The sequence below is a fragment of the Pempheris klunzingeri genome, chromosome 7 (genome assembly GCF_042242105.1).
Source record: "Pempheris klunzingeri isolate RE-2024b chromosome 7, fPemKlu1.hap1, whole genome shotgun sequence".
Lineage (NCBI taxonomy): Eukaryota > Metazoa > Chordata > Actinopteri > Acropomatiformes > Pempheridae > Pempheris > Pempheris klunzingeri.
In genome coordinates, this window is record NC_092018.1 from 21,557,923 (window position 1) to 21,570,763 (window position 12,841).

General features: G+C 47.9%; 1 protein-coding gene across 2 annotated transcripts; it reads right to left on the reverse strand.

Moving 5' to 3' along the window:
• Positions 1-8,725: 8,725 nt before the first annotated feature.
• Positions 8,726-12,232, reverse strand: cyb561a3a (cytochrome b561 family, member A3a). Of its 2 annotated transcripts, none has more exons than XM_070833739.1 (6): positions 11,925-12,232; positions 11,388-11,592; positions 9,597-9,805; positions 9,322-9,476; positions 9,049-9,217; positions 8,726-8,965 (listed from the first exon to the last, which is right to left on the reverse strand). In XM_070833739.1, exons 2-6 carry the CDS (start codon positions 11,572-11,574, stop codon positions 8,939-8,941), a joined length of 747 nt encoding a protein of 248 aa, XP_070689840.1. In that variant the 5' UTR covers positions 11,575-11,592; positions 11,925-12,232; the 3' UTR covers positions 8,726-8,938. The 2 variants fall into 2 exon arrangements, with proteins under 2 accessions (XP_070689840.1, XP_070689839.1); XM_070833738.1 differs by having other exon boundaries at positions 11,388-11,666; positions 11,925-12,051.
• Positions 12,233-12,841: the final 609 nt, after the last annotated feature.

Below are 12,841 nucleotides of genomic sequence, written 5' to 3' on the forward strand. Positions count from 1 at the left end.
AGGGTAGCCGAGATTGGGCTACCCTGATGACATCATCACGAGGTCAGACAAAATGTGTGTATTGTGGGACATGTAGGATCCAGTGGTTTTGAAACTTGACCCATCCTGAGGACTAAAAGTCTGGATACCCTCCCAAATGTATCAAAGTGCCATTGTATTTCGTTGAAACAGCTCAGAATTGTTGAATCAGTATAAACAGCTCTCCACCGGATCCACTGGAAATATTAAAGCAGCACTAATTAATATTTCCGTGCTAAGTAGAGATTAAATGCCTCTGTCTAATGTGAAAAGGTAGCTTGCAGTAACAAAGAGAAGCATCGCCCGACCTGCACTTCCCGTTTGCACTTTAGCCTCTTTCAGCTCTCTGTTTTGGTTCTGTCCGCTCTCATCAACACGTGTCAATGACAAAGCTCCAATGTTGTGTTTACAGCTTCTTTTTAAAACAGAAATATCCAGAACTGGCCACGGCTCAAATCAGACCTGTGGTTTAGCTAAAGTAGCTCAGTATCAATCTGTGTCAAGCAGCTGCACAATCACTCAAATAACTGTGAGTCAAGAGCTGATTGTCCAATAGTTTTCCTTGATCATGTCCAGGTGTGAACAGGACCAGAAAAGTTGGACTCCGGTCTGAAACAGACACCTGCAGGGTGACGTAACGGCAAACTCCCACAAGAAAATAGCGATATGGCTGAGCCCCTGCTCCTAGCTACCGTAAAGAGACATGTCAGTGCTCCAAGTCACAGACTGATATAACCAAGGGTTCATGGTTGGACAAAAACACATCTCAGATATGTGCACACAGCTTCCCCCAGTCCCCCACTGACTCAACAACAGCTGTGTTTCCACAAACCAGTTAAATGCTAAAAGCTCAAAATCTTGTGCTTTCTGTTAAAACATCTGGCAGGAGACGGACGATCGTGCAAACTGCAGTATTTCTACTTTGCTCACTGTAACGTGGCAGTGGTTACACAAGCCTGAAACGACGCACACATCACATGACAGAAAGAGGAGATGGAGCAGAGCCCACAGACTCTGGGTCTGCTCATAACGTGTCCGTCCAAACGGCGTGGGGCTGCCGGTCATCGCGGCGACGCGGCCAGAGCGTACAGAAAAAGTCCACCTCGACTGAGGCCAGACACACAGAGCTGCAGCCAGTCCAAGCTTCAAAAACAAGTGTTTCTTTCATGATTTTAACGGAGTGGACATGGAGACGGAGGACTGGGCGAACAGAGCCACATGTCTTCACTTTACGCCCAAAGCTAAATGTAGAGAAATTCATCTGGGAATCTGAAACCACTGCTGCTTCAGAAACACTGGCAGATGTTTCATCCCACTTGTGAGAATATTTTCAGCTGATGGATGATCCCCTCTTCTCCTCAGGAAAAACTCTTGGTGTCAGTCAGTGGCATCCTGCTTCCCTGCAGAAGCCCAGAGGGCCTGAGAGTCCGTCAGGGTCTCACACGAGTCCCACCTGCTGCTGCAGGGAGCTGCTTTGGTCCAAAAGGTCAAAATGTCACTTCATAAGAATGTCAACTGCTCCTCCCGTGGCCCCTCAGAGCTTCACTGCACACACACACACACACACACACACACACACACACAGAAAAGGCCTGAGAGTGAAATGCACTACAGAGGTTTGGACAGTGACTTTCACTGAGAGCAGCACAGGTAAAACAAAGGGCTGCTCACACAGCAGAGTGGATCCTGGACACAAACAGATCCGATACAAGCACCAGTGACACACACCAGTGATGACTCCTTTCATTATCAGTGGGTCTCCTGATCATTTTACTGACTCATGCAGGCACGGTTTGGTCGGTTCAGAGCCGGAAAACACTGACAAAAGGCTGATCACAGGCCGAGCAGGTCTGAGCAGCAGCTAAAAACCAACCAAAAACAAGCAGCAGATTGAGTGTGTGACAGCAGAGAGGCCGTCCTGTTGGACCCTCTGACAGCCCCCCCCCCCTGACTCAGGAGGGAGAGGAGGGTGCACAGTACAGAGAGGTGTTAGATTCTCCCGGTTCTTTTATTGACAGTCCGAGGATTTCAGCCCGAGAGTTCTGCAGTTCCCAATAGCAGTTTTATTCCAGTCACAGAAGTCACAGGTAAAGTACATACAGCGCTGGGCTCGGAGTGACAGAGGCCTCATGGACCTCTGGCAGTGAGCCCCGACTCTTTCATGCATATGCTTTTTAAAGGGTTGGCTGGACCTAGTACTATCCGTGACTGTCTCTAACTGGCCATTTCAGTGTGTGCGTCACAGATAGTGCATCCCTGGTGTGATCATATAATATTCAAACACTTGTGGATGTTGTTTGCGTAGGCGTGTATCTCTAATCATAACTTTAGAATATGTTTAGCACAACAAAATTATTACAATCAAGGTCCGTCTGGTACATTCTGTCTATCTTAACAAAACAATACAGAAGAAGCCACGTCTGTGGAGGTCAGATTGACATATTCTGTTCACTCTCATGAGGAGAGAGTAACTTTATTTGAGAAGGCCTGAAACATTCTATGGTCATATTAAATTCTAATTCAACAATTCCCCTTTTGACATGATTTTATCATGTCAATCCAATAAGAAGTAGGAATGTTGTGTGTATTGTGCTGTATTCTTCAGCAGCGAGTCGTCTAGCAGGGCCCCAATCTGCAAACAACCAACCACATCAGAAAGCAGCACAATTACATGGGAGACTTGTCGGCGTCCCTTTTTGGTATACTTTTACTACATCAATATACAATATGTAGGAAAGGCAGTGCAGATTAATGTGACCTATATGTGGGCAAATATGTGTAAGCTGGTCTTCAATTGCAGTTAATAGCAGCAAGCAGTCTTCCTTGCACAATGCATGTGGAAATTTCTAAACAAAGTGATTAAACCATATGATTAAAAGCACAATAAGCAGTAACATCTATAAGTATCACGCCTCTAAGTGTGTGGATAGCTGTATATGGGTATGTATTAAACGTTAGCAGTTTATGGTGTGTGCAGCCAAGGGCGGGATCCTCTTCATCCTGAGAGAGAAATCTGTGGAAGAGCTTCATTAGAATAGTGGAGTAATTAATAAAGAGGTGGTGGAAATTTATCATTGATGGAAGCTGTAATACATTTTAGACAGAGGTGCCTGATGCAAGGAGTACAGCAACAACCACAGAGTTACTGAAAGAGTTACTGCAACCACGGACTAGACTAGATAAAGATAGAGCTAATCAGTGTTTTTCATGTGCCAAATGTTTTATCAAAATAAAGTACAAACACCACCTCTTTCTGCTAAAAGAAAATCCAGGGTCATTTTTGTAGTATATCAGAGTGGACTTAGTTAATCATATCCACATTTTTGTTTATAGTGACCCATCAGTAGAGAAATTATTCAAAACCAGCGGCTAACATGTCGGCTAATTTATATTCATCAGGCACACCTCTGAGAATGTCAATTGCATCTATGTGGGTGTGTGAGTTACAGTAAAGGTTAAATGTACTTCTTTGGGTGTGATAGTGGTGGTGGGAGGTCGTCCCCAGGATCAGGGTCAGTAGTAGAGTCTTAGGTCAGGTGTAGAGGTTCTTAAGTCAGTCTGAACCTCAGTCAACGTCCTGTCTTTTTAGGCCTTGTGTCAGGGAACAGTGAGTCTCATGGATCCAGTCATTCAGTTTGTCTGTCAGTCCTCTCTTTACTGTGAGGCAGCCTTTGCTACCATGTGGGGTCCCTCCCAAAGGGGTGGGAACCAATTGAGCTTGTTGACCTCTCTTAAGGTCCAGTCTCCCGTTTCTACAGGAGAGTTGTCGTGGCTTTGTTCCTTTGTGAGTATTTCCGTTACCTGTTGGGAAATACTCATCACAGTGTTTTTCAACTTTGACATATTCATGTGTACTTTCATACTGTAAGAGTAATGGTGGCATATCAGTGGTAAATGGACAGGGCATTTTTCTTCCTGTCAGTATCTCATGTGGACTAACATTCATGGTGGAAGTTTGTGTCTGCACAGACTTTCGCTAGTCCTTTTTGGTAGTTCTGTTTGCTCCTTCAACCAGTCCTTGTGAGGCTGGGTGGTATGCTGCCCTTAGATGAGTGCTGTAACCTTAGAGCTAGCACAGTGGCCTCCACTGTGAGCTTCTTGGCACAACATGTTTAGTAGTCCAGTCCTTTATCTCTCCATACTTGTTTTTTTCCTTTATTCATTTGTTTTAACATAGTGAAATATTGTATGCGTATCTGTACAGAATCAGTGAATGGCACAGTGCCCCGTGCCCAAGTGTGGACCTAATCAAGAAGCTTCCACACAGACTCTTACCAGTCTTAGTGCTTGATCGGTAGGGTTTCCCCCAGTCTCACCACTCGTTTTAATTCACAGTGATTCTGAAACGCCCAAGCCGAATTGTCCCCTTAGTAATCCATTGCCCCGACAGAGCTGCTCGTTGACCTGGATCAGGTGTTGGGATCCCCAATCAGTAGTGACTGATCAATGCCAAACACCTCATTCAGTTAAAACATCATCCAAGCAGGGAGTACAGCAACAGAGGAGAGAGTTACTCTGTAGTTCTTTAATGTTCTGCACACACAATTCCCTCTGTGGTTTGTCCGCAGGGGTTATGTGGATCATTTTTTTGTAGGGGTTGTACCCTGCTGTTGTCCTTGCTGCCATATCTGACAGCTTTGTGTGACATGGTGAAAAAGTTGTATACGTGCTTTCACAGAGTCGGTGATTGGCTTAATGCCCGAGTGAGGACCCAAACAAGAAGCTTCTACACAGATTCTATTAATCTGTGCGCTTGTTTGCTGGGGGTTCTCCCAGTCTTATCACTCGTTTTAATTCACAGTGACTCCAAAACACCTTAGTTTATGTGTCCCATTATTCAGTTGCAATATCATCCAGGCAGGAAACTGCCCACATTGTCATGGAAAATAACAAACTTGTCCCTGTGTCCTTGTTTGTTTATTATTTTCATTTTATTTACTTATTTGTTTATTTTTATTTTTTATTTATTTTTTTAATTTTATTCTATTTTTTTAAAAAACCATCACTCTCAACAGTGGCATCACTCTCATCAGTGGCATCACTCTCATCAGTGGCATCACTCTCATCAGTGGCATCACTCTCAACAGTGGCATCACTCTCAACAGTGGCATCGCGGCATCACTCTCATCAGTGGCATCGCTCCTTAGCGGCATCGCCCTTGCGGCATCGGTTAGCTACCCGGAAAATATATACAATAGTGTACAGTATGGAGGAAAGCAAAATGTCCTGCCCTAAAATTTGGGAGACAACTCTCAGTGGTTATTTACCCAGTGAGTTCTGTCCCTTATCAGGCCAAATTAGCTGTCCTTGGACACTTATTTTCTTTTCCCTCAACTGTGACTATGTGGTTCTGTACTTTACATGTGACTACAACATTTCAATGTGGTTTAGTTATACTATACTATTTTGGTTTACGTTTTAGCGAATGTAGGAACAACATTATTCAGACAACTTTGATTTGAGTATGGCCAATGTGCAGAAATTCTATCTCAAAAAGGTTTTCTGCTTACCCTTACTCAGGCGCGCCTTGAAGTTGTCTGAAAAAGTTTTCCTCCACTCACTCCGGGGTTCCTCAACGGGACACGTCTCGGAGTTTGCCAATCCGGGTCACGGCACCAATTGTTAGATTCTCCCGGTTCTTTTATTGACAGTCCGAGGATTTCAGCCCGAGAGTTCTGCAGTTCCCAATAGCAGTTTTATTCCAGTCACAGAAGTCACAGGTAAAGTACATACAGCGCTGGGCTCGGAGTGACAGAGGCCTCATGGACCTCTGGCAGTGAGCCCCGACTCTTTCATGCATATGCTTTTTAAAGGGTTGGCTGGACCTAGTACTATCCGTGACTGTCTCTAACTGGCCATTTCAGTGTGTGCGTCACAGATAGTGCATCCCTGGTGTGATCATATAATATTCAAACACTTGTGGATGTTGTTTGCGTAGGCGTGTATCTCTAATCATAACTTTAGAATATGTTTAGCACAACAAAATTATTACAATCAAGGTCCGTCTGGTACATTCTGTCTATCTTAACAAAACAATACAGAAGAAGCCACGTCTGTGGAGGTCAGATTGACATATTCTGTTCACTCTCATGAGGAGAGAGTAACTTTATTTGAGAAGGCCTGAAACATTCTATGGTCATATTAAATTCTAATTCAACAGAGGACTACCATTCTTTTCACCGCTAGTCTCAAAAAACAGATTTCAAAGACAGATCGAAAACTTCCACAAACCTCCTGCTGGTCCGACAGAGAGAAAGCTGCAGTAAACCTCCTTCCTGTCAGAGCCAGTGACTGTGGCTGCTCACCGCTCCAGCTGCTCTCACTCTGTGTCCGCTCACTGCTCAGGCTGAACAGCCTCAGTCAGCTCCTCCTCCTCCTCCCCCGGTGGAAATGTCTGTCAGGGCCCTGCCCCCCCCACCTTTGGATGAGCTCATTGGAGGTGGCCTGGGACACAGCAGCAGTGGTGGATAATGGACTGTAGTGTGGCTGACCGCCTCAGTCAGCAGCTCAGGCTCACATTTGACCTCAGTCTTTTTTTCATTAATATTACAAGAACCACTTGTTTAATCTGATACATCAACTTAACAGCTCTGCAGAGGAGTTTCCTCATTAGACTGCATTTTTGGGGTATTTTTCCTAATACAAAACCAGTTCTTAGAAACCATGGAAATGATCCACTCTAATATTGAAAAAAAAAAAAAAGCCACTCCACCTTTCACCCCCTCCCCCAGTCTACAGTGGGCACATGCAAACAAAACTGAGCCTTTTTCTTTCCATTTTAAATGCAGCGTGGCTCCCTCCAAACTCATTAAAATGCAGTGCAAACAGTGAGACTCTGATTATGCTTCGTTGGATTTTAAAGTGTTTTTGACTGGAGGACAATAATCAAACATAATTATTAATTATTAAACTTAATAGATAATAAAAAATTGGAGTGTGTTCTTCTGTCTCATTTTAGAAATAGTGTGCAGAGCTGCAGTGCTCTCTAAAGATGAAGATCAGGCATCCAGGCAAATCAGAAACCACCTTCTGTCTGAACTGAGTCACATCACATCTGTGCAGGTCACAGGTCCCCGGCTCTGCCATGTGTCCTCATCAGTAGTTCCAACAGTACGTGGAGGCAGCTTTGACTGTCATGGAGGATCTTTGCCCTGGCTGGTAGCTCTCCTGTACGTGATGTCTGGTCTAACAGTGATGAGCAGAGAGCAGAGAGTCTGCCTCAGGCCTGAGCTCCCCTCTGCTGCCCCCTTGTGGAAAACAGCACTTGTTGTCAGACCAAGTAAAACATCTTCAGCCACTGTGTCCAGTTTCCTCCCCACTCAAAATGGACTGCTGAGCGTGGCTCTGGGGGCAGAAGCTCTGGGGGCAGAGGCTCTGGGGGCAGAGGCTCTGGGGGCAGAGGCTCTGGGGGCAGAAGCTCTGGGGGCAGAAGCTCTGGGGGCAAAGGCTCTGGACATGAGCATGAAGACTCATCTCGTGTTGCCTCAGCACCATTGGCCTCCAGAGCTCCTGTTACATGTTCTGGATGTTCCTTACTGCTGAGGTGTTGGTCCTCTCAGTGGACACCCCAGGCCTTTCATTCGGAGCAGGGGGGGGGGGGGGGGGGGGGTGCAGATAAAGGAATAGTTTGACCATTAGGGACATGGGCTTATTCTCTGTCTTGCCATGAGTTAGATGAGAAGTTCTCATGCCTGTACTGCCTCTGTGTGTTGGGCCTGTGATTGACTGCTGACCATGCTGTACCATGTCTCGCTCCCAAAGTCGGCTGGGATTGCCCCCCCGCTCGACTTTGAGTTTACGTTTGCATGCTAGCACACAGAACTGATGTGAACATGGCTCCTTTCACCTGGTCTTTAAGTCTTTATTCTAAGCTAAGCTAATGGGCTGCTGGCTGTAGCTCTGTATCCACCACACAGGCGTGAGAGTGGTGTTGATCTCCTCATCAACTCTTCCCCAGATGTCAAACTGGCATTTGAGGCGGTGCCGGGCCGCTGTCCACCAGGACGGAGGACTGACGGATGCTCAGTGGTGTCCTGCTGTGGGCCCTCACACCTGGAGTCTGTCTGATGTGTTCAGCAGCTTACACAGTTCTACGCTGAGCCCTGTGGTGAACTCCCCCAGGGGGCTTTCTCTACTTCTGCCTTTTGTGGCTTTGCCAAACAGAGAAGTTGAGCAGAGCTTTATCGTTGTGACAGTGTGTGTTCAGCAAACCAGGAAGTGTCCTGGTAGAGAATCAGCCTGTTCTTCCATCTTTGGCTTCACAGCCAGACCCCAGATCTCATGACAAGAGGGGGACACCAGCAGCGCCGTTGTTCTGGGTCTTATCAATCAATCAATGTTGTCACCAAGTTCACTGAGAGACCACAGGCTGTCAGACCTTAACCTCCCAACATGAAGCAACAGCAGCTGTACGTAATGCTAGTGTGGAGATTCATTCTTCACCTCAGGGACACTCACTGATGTTCCCTTACTGAGGATCCTTCCTCAGGCTGTCCCACAGCTGGAACCTGCTCAGGTGTTGTCATGTGACCTGGGTGGTAACAGACTGACTCTGAAGGACACAAACCACGACTGGAATTCTGGATCCAAGGATTTCTAAATCTTCATACGTGTGACTGTTTGGAGAATTAACATTTAGAGTGAGCCCAGACAGCTGCAGTGCATCATGGGAGAGCTCATACAGTGTAAGGGAAAACAATATCACAGCTTTAATGGAACATGGTTTTATTCTTTGGCAAAAAAGCAACCTTAAATATAATTCGAACTAAATAGAAACGGACTGAGGGTCCTCACAGGGTTCAGGCAGCTGATTGGACATTCAAATGACCGCTTTTATGTTTTCAGGCCACTTGTCGTCTGTGATGGGTGAAGTGATTTTGCAGTGACAGCTGTGATGCAGTGAGCGTGTTTGAAATGTCCATCATTCATTTTCTTCTTGAAGCAGCGGCTGTGGAAGAGAACAGATCAGCATCACACGCATGATTAAAATAAATCTCTTTGCGTGCACATCAGCTGCACTGATATTCTCACCGAGTACACCATGTCCTCAGGCCCCGAGTCCGGTCGCTGCCATTCGTGGTTGGACAAAATCTTGAGGACAAACAGGCCGAAGGCTACAATCAGGACTCCGAGTGAGTTCCCTAGCAAAGCCTCCGGGGGAAGGCTGGAATAAGGCTCACCTCCACCGGTGTTTCCTTTGCTGCGGGGGGAAAACACACACACACACACACGCACCGTCATCACCGAGCAGTTTGACCAGTTTATCTCTGGTGAATAAAGGAAAGTCGGAGAGGCTGCACTCACAGAGCAAAGAAGAGCTTCTCGTTGATTCCAGAGATGCAGGCGGCGATGCTGAGCCACAGTATGCTGCCTCCCATCCACACATGGACGGGTTTCAGGAGCTTCCGCAGTGATGCGGGAGAGCAAGGCAGGAGGAAGCCGGCCATAGCCACCACCCACTGGAGGGACACAGGGTCACAAAGACAAGGAGACAGGGAGTCACGTTCACGGCAAGGCCACGCCCACTCTACTGCACTTAGCTGGTGAAGTGGTTCTGTGGCGCAGAGTAAGTCTTATACCTGTATGGCGAAGAGAGCTGTGGCAGCGATTCCAACCCAGCTGTGTAAGGAGTATAGGTTGGGAGTTTTGTTGGCATTGTGGAAGTCGAACACAGCACAGAGCCCCACGATGGACAGCACCAGGGAGAGGAGCATCAGCGCAGCGTGCAGCAGCTTCCAGGGCAGTTTATTCTGACCCCAGGTCAGGGGGACGCGGTACAACACAGCTCCTGCAGGGAGGAGGCCACAACAGAGGAGACAAACGCTTAATGATGCAACAACGAGTTCATTCATACACACGAGGGGTTTTCTCTGATTTGATCCCCTGGTCCTGACAGACTGGTGACCACACACAAAGCCCTGGTATCCAATTGAAGGGCTGCTGACTGTTTGGCATGTCTTCTAAAACCTCCCACGCCCACCCGCTGTCAGTATGTGTGAGCGCAGCTGATAACAGAATCTGAGACGTGCTTTATTCGACCGGGGGTCCCCCGCCCTCTGCTTGGATCTTCTGTGTGCAGCCTGAAAGAGGGGAAACATTTCATAAGAACCTCCTCTCATGACCCCTGACAGCGTGTCCACGTGTAGGTTTCCCTCATCCATCCCAGGCGGACACAATTGTGTCTGAGTGAATCCAGCGTGCACATAAACTTCTACGCTTGCGTACCTGAACGCTTCATGTGTGGACAGAGGGAGGACCGGAGCTGCTCTGCTGCTCACACTACACACGGTGAGAGGGAGCTCTATAAGGGTTCCATATTATTCAAAATGCACTTTTTAATGTCTTTTCAGCATAAATGCGTGTCCCTGCCGTGCCCACACACTGCCACGGCATGCTCTCCGTTTCCTCTCAATCTCAATGTGATGTAAAAGCACTTTGAGTGGTTGAAATGAGTGGAAAGGAGAAATACCAATATAGACCATTTACCATTAACCACCTGTTGATCGTGTGAGCTCCAGCAGGCCGACTGTCCCCACCCACTGAAAACCTCCATTGTTTTTTCCTCACAAACACAAGCTGTGAAGGTGAGAGTGAAGCAGCAGACGGTTTCTGTTCCTCTAAAATGGAGCTCAAACAGCTGCAGCAGAAATGTAAATGCTGTGAAAAAAGTCAGGTGCTTTCTGAACATTGAACCCTGTAAACCTGTTCCAGTAGACCTCTGAATGCAAGTGTGGACTCAGAAATGAGCACAATGTGGGACCTTTAAAAGGCCTTCATATCTAATCAACTCAAAAACCTCAGCGTGTGGCACCTCATGCAGGTGATCAGGTCGACTCAGGTCGTCAACTTGTCTGTGGGAATCCCATTTTTTATTTATCTCAATGAGGCCGTCAATCCTTCAAGTTGGAACATTTGACAACATTTCATATAGTGGAGATAAAACTGTGGAGATAAGAAAACTGATGGACAGTAATACCGTGATGAATGTTCATCAGACAAGTGGAACATATCTCCTGAATGAAAATGGCCTCATTAACTACCTCTTCCACACATTCATGTGCTCATGTCTGCAGCAAAGTGCTCCAAGTTCCTCTCTTGTGGTGAGTGACTGTGTTCACATGAATGCATGTAAACACACACACACACACACACACACACACACACAGTCTTACAGCTCTTCTGCTCACACACACCTTCTTTCATGTGATCAAATGTCTCTGGACTTTACCTCACATTTACACACACCTGGAGTGTTAAATTTACACACACCGGGTGTGTTAAATGCGTAAATGTGTGTGTCACCGCCTCGCTCCAGCCCGACTGTCACGAGGAGGAACAGAAGTGAGAAGGAGAAATGAAACTGTGCTCACCGTAGCCGTACAGCACGACCAGACCTGTCACCATCAGGACCGGGTGCCAGTTGAACTGCCGGGGGGAGCCGTCCCAGGCGAAGCCGCCACGCCACCGGCTGTTCCACACACACACGCACACCACACAGGCCAGGCCCAGGCCCAGGCACAGCAGGTAGCACGCGTAGAAGCTCACGATGGACCTCATCCCGGAGACACCTGTAGGCTAGACCCACGAATAGAGCTACGTCAGAGGGGGCAGACACACGGCCCGTCCTGCTGGTTCAGGCCCAGCTTCACCTGCAGGTCAAAAGAAGTGGACGTGAACAGATTCAAAGACGTTTAGGTCACATGAAGCTACAGACTATTCCAGAGTGGAGCTCCACACTGACTGACAGTGAGTAAAACAAAGCTTTAGGGCTCCTACATGTGACACTTCATCCCCCCCCCCCTGACTCACCTTCACCAGCTCCACTGGACTAAAGCAGCAGCACAGGGGGAACTAACTGACACACACAACAGTCTGTGGCTGTCACACCACTGATCATGTCCTCTGACCTGAATCAAAGCAGCAGCCGTGTGGTTGTGCTGAGAGATGAGCAGGGGGGGGGCACACGCTCCCTCAGGCCGTCCACAGCAGCTCGGACACGGACACACTTCCTGGTTCTCGGCGCTCAGCCCGACTCCTCCTGCCGGCCTGCCCGCGGTCCTCACTCTGTCCTCGGCGCTCACTTCGTCTCTGTGGGGCTCTGCTTCACTCCCACTTCCACACCGGCTCGGGGGGAGGGGCCGCAGGGGGAGGGCCAGCCCGCCCCATCGGCCGCTGACCGCGGTCACGTCCAGCAGGACGGCTGGGGGGGCGACGGCCTAAGAGGTTAACATCAAAGGCCCTCTGGGGAGGGTCAGCAGGCAGCTGCAGCCCCCACTTTCACTTTAGTCTAGTTTACCGAATTAAAGACACACATTCAGTTTCTGTTTTTCAAACCAAGTCTCGTAGATTTTCCGTCCGGAGGAAACAAACCTCACACACAAACTCCCCACAACTAAAAGGTAGACACTAACATCCGCGTTCCCAGGTAAGACACTTACCTAACCCACTTCCTTATTGACAGCGCACGGCATCGTGGGAAATGTGGTTTGATTTCTCAGCAGCGCCGTCAGATCCAACCCTGTAGCTGTGCGGGAAGACTGCTGCGCTGTGTCCTTCAGCTGTGTCCTCCGCTGACAGACGGACTCCGAGCCTGGCGGGCTGTGTGGCTGCGTGGCTGTCGGTGACAGCATGTTTAAAACTCCGTGCTGGCAGAGGCCGAGCTGTGCACATCTGTTGTGTTTGAGCGCCACCTGCAGGCAGTCTCACTCAGTACCACATGATTAAAAACAATACCCTGTCAGACTGAATGTCTGTAGTGATGGGAATTTCGGCTCTTTTTAGAGAGCCGGCTCTTTTGGCTCGGCTCCCTAAAAAGAGCCGGCTC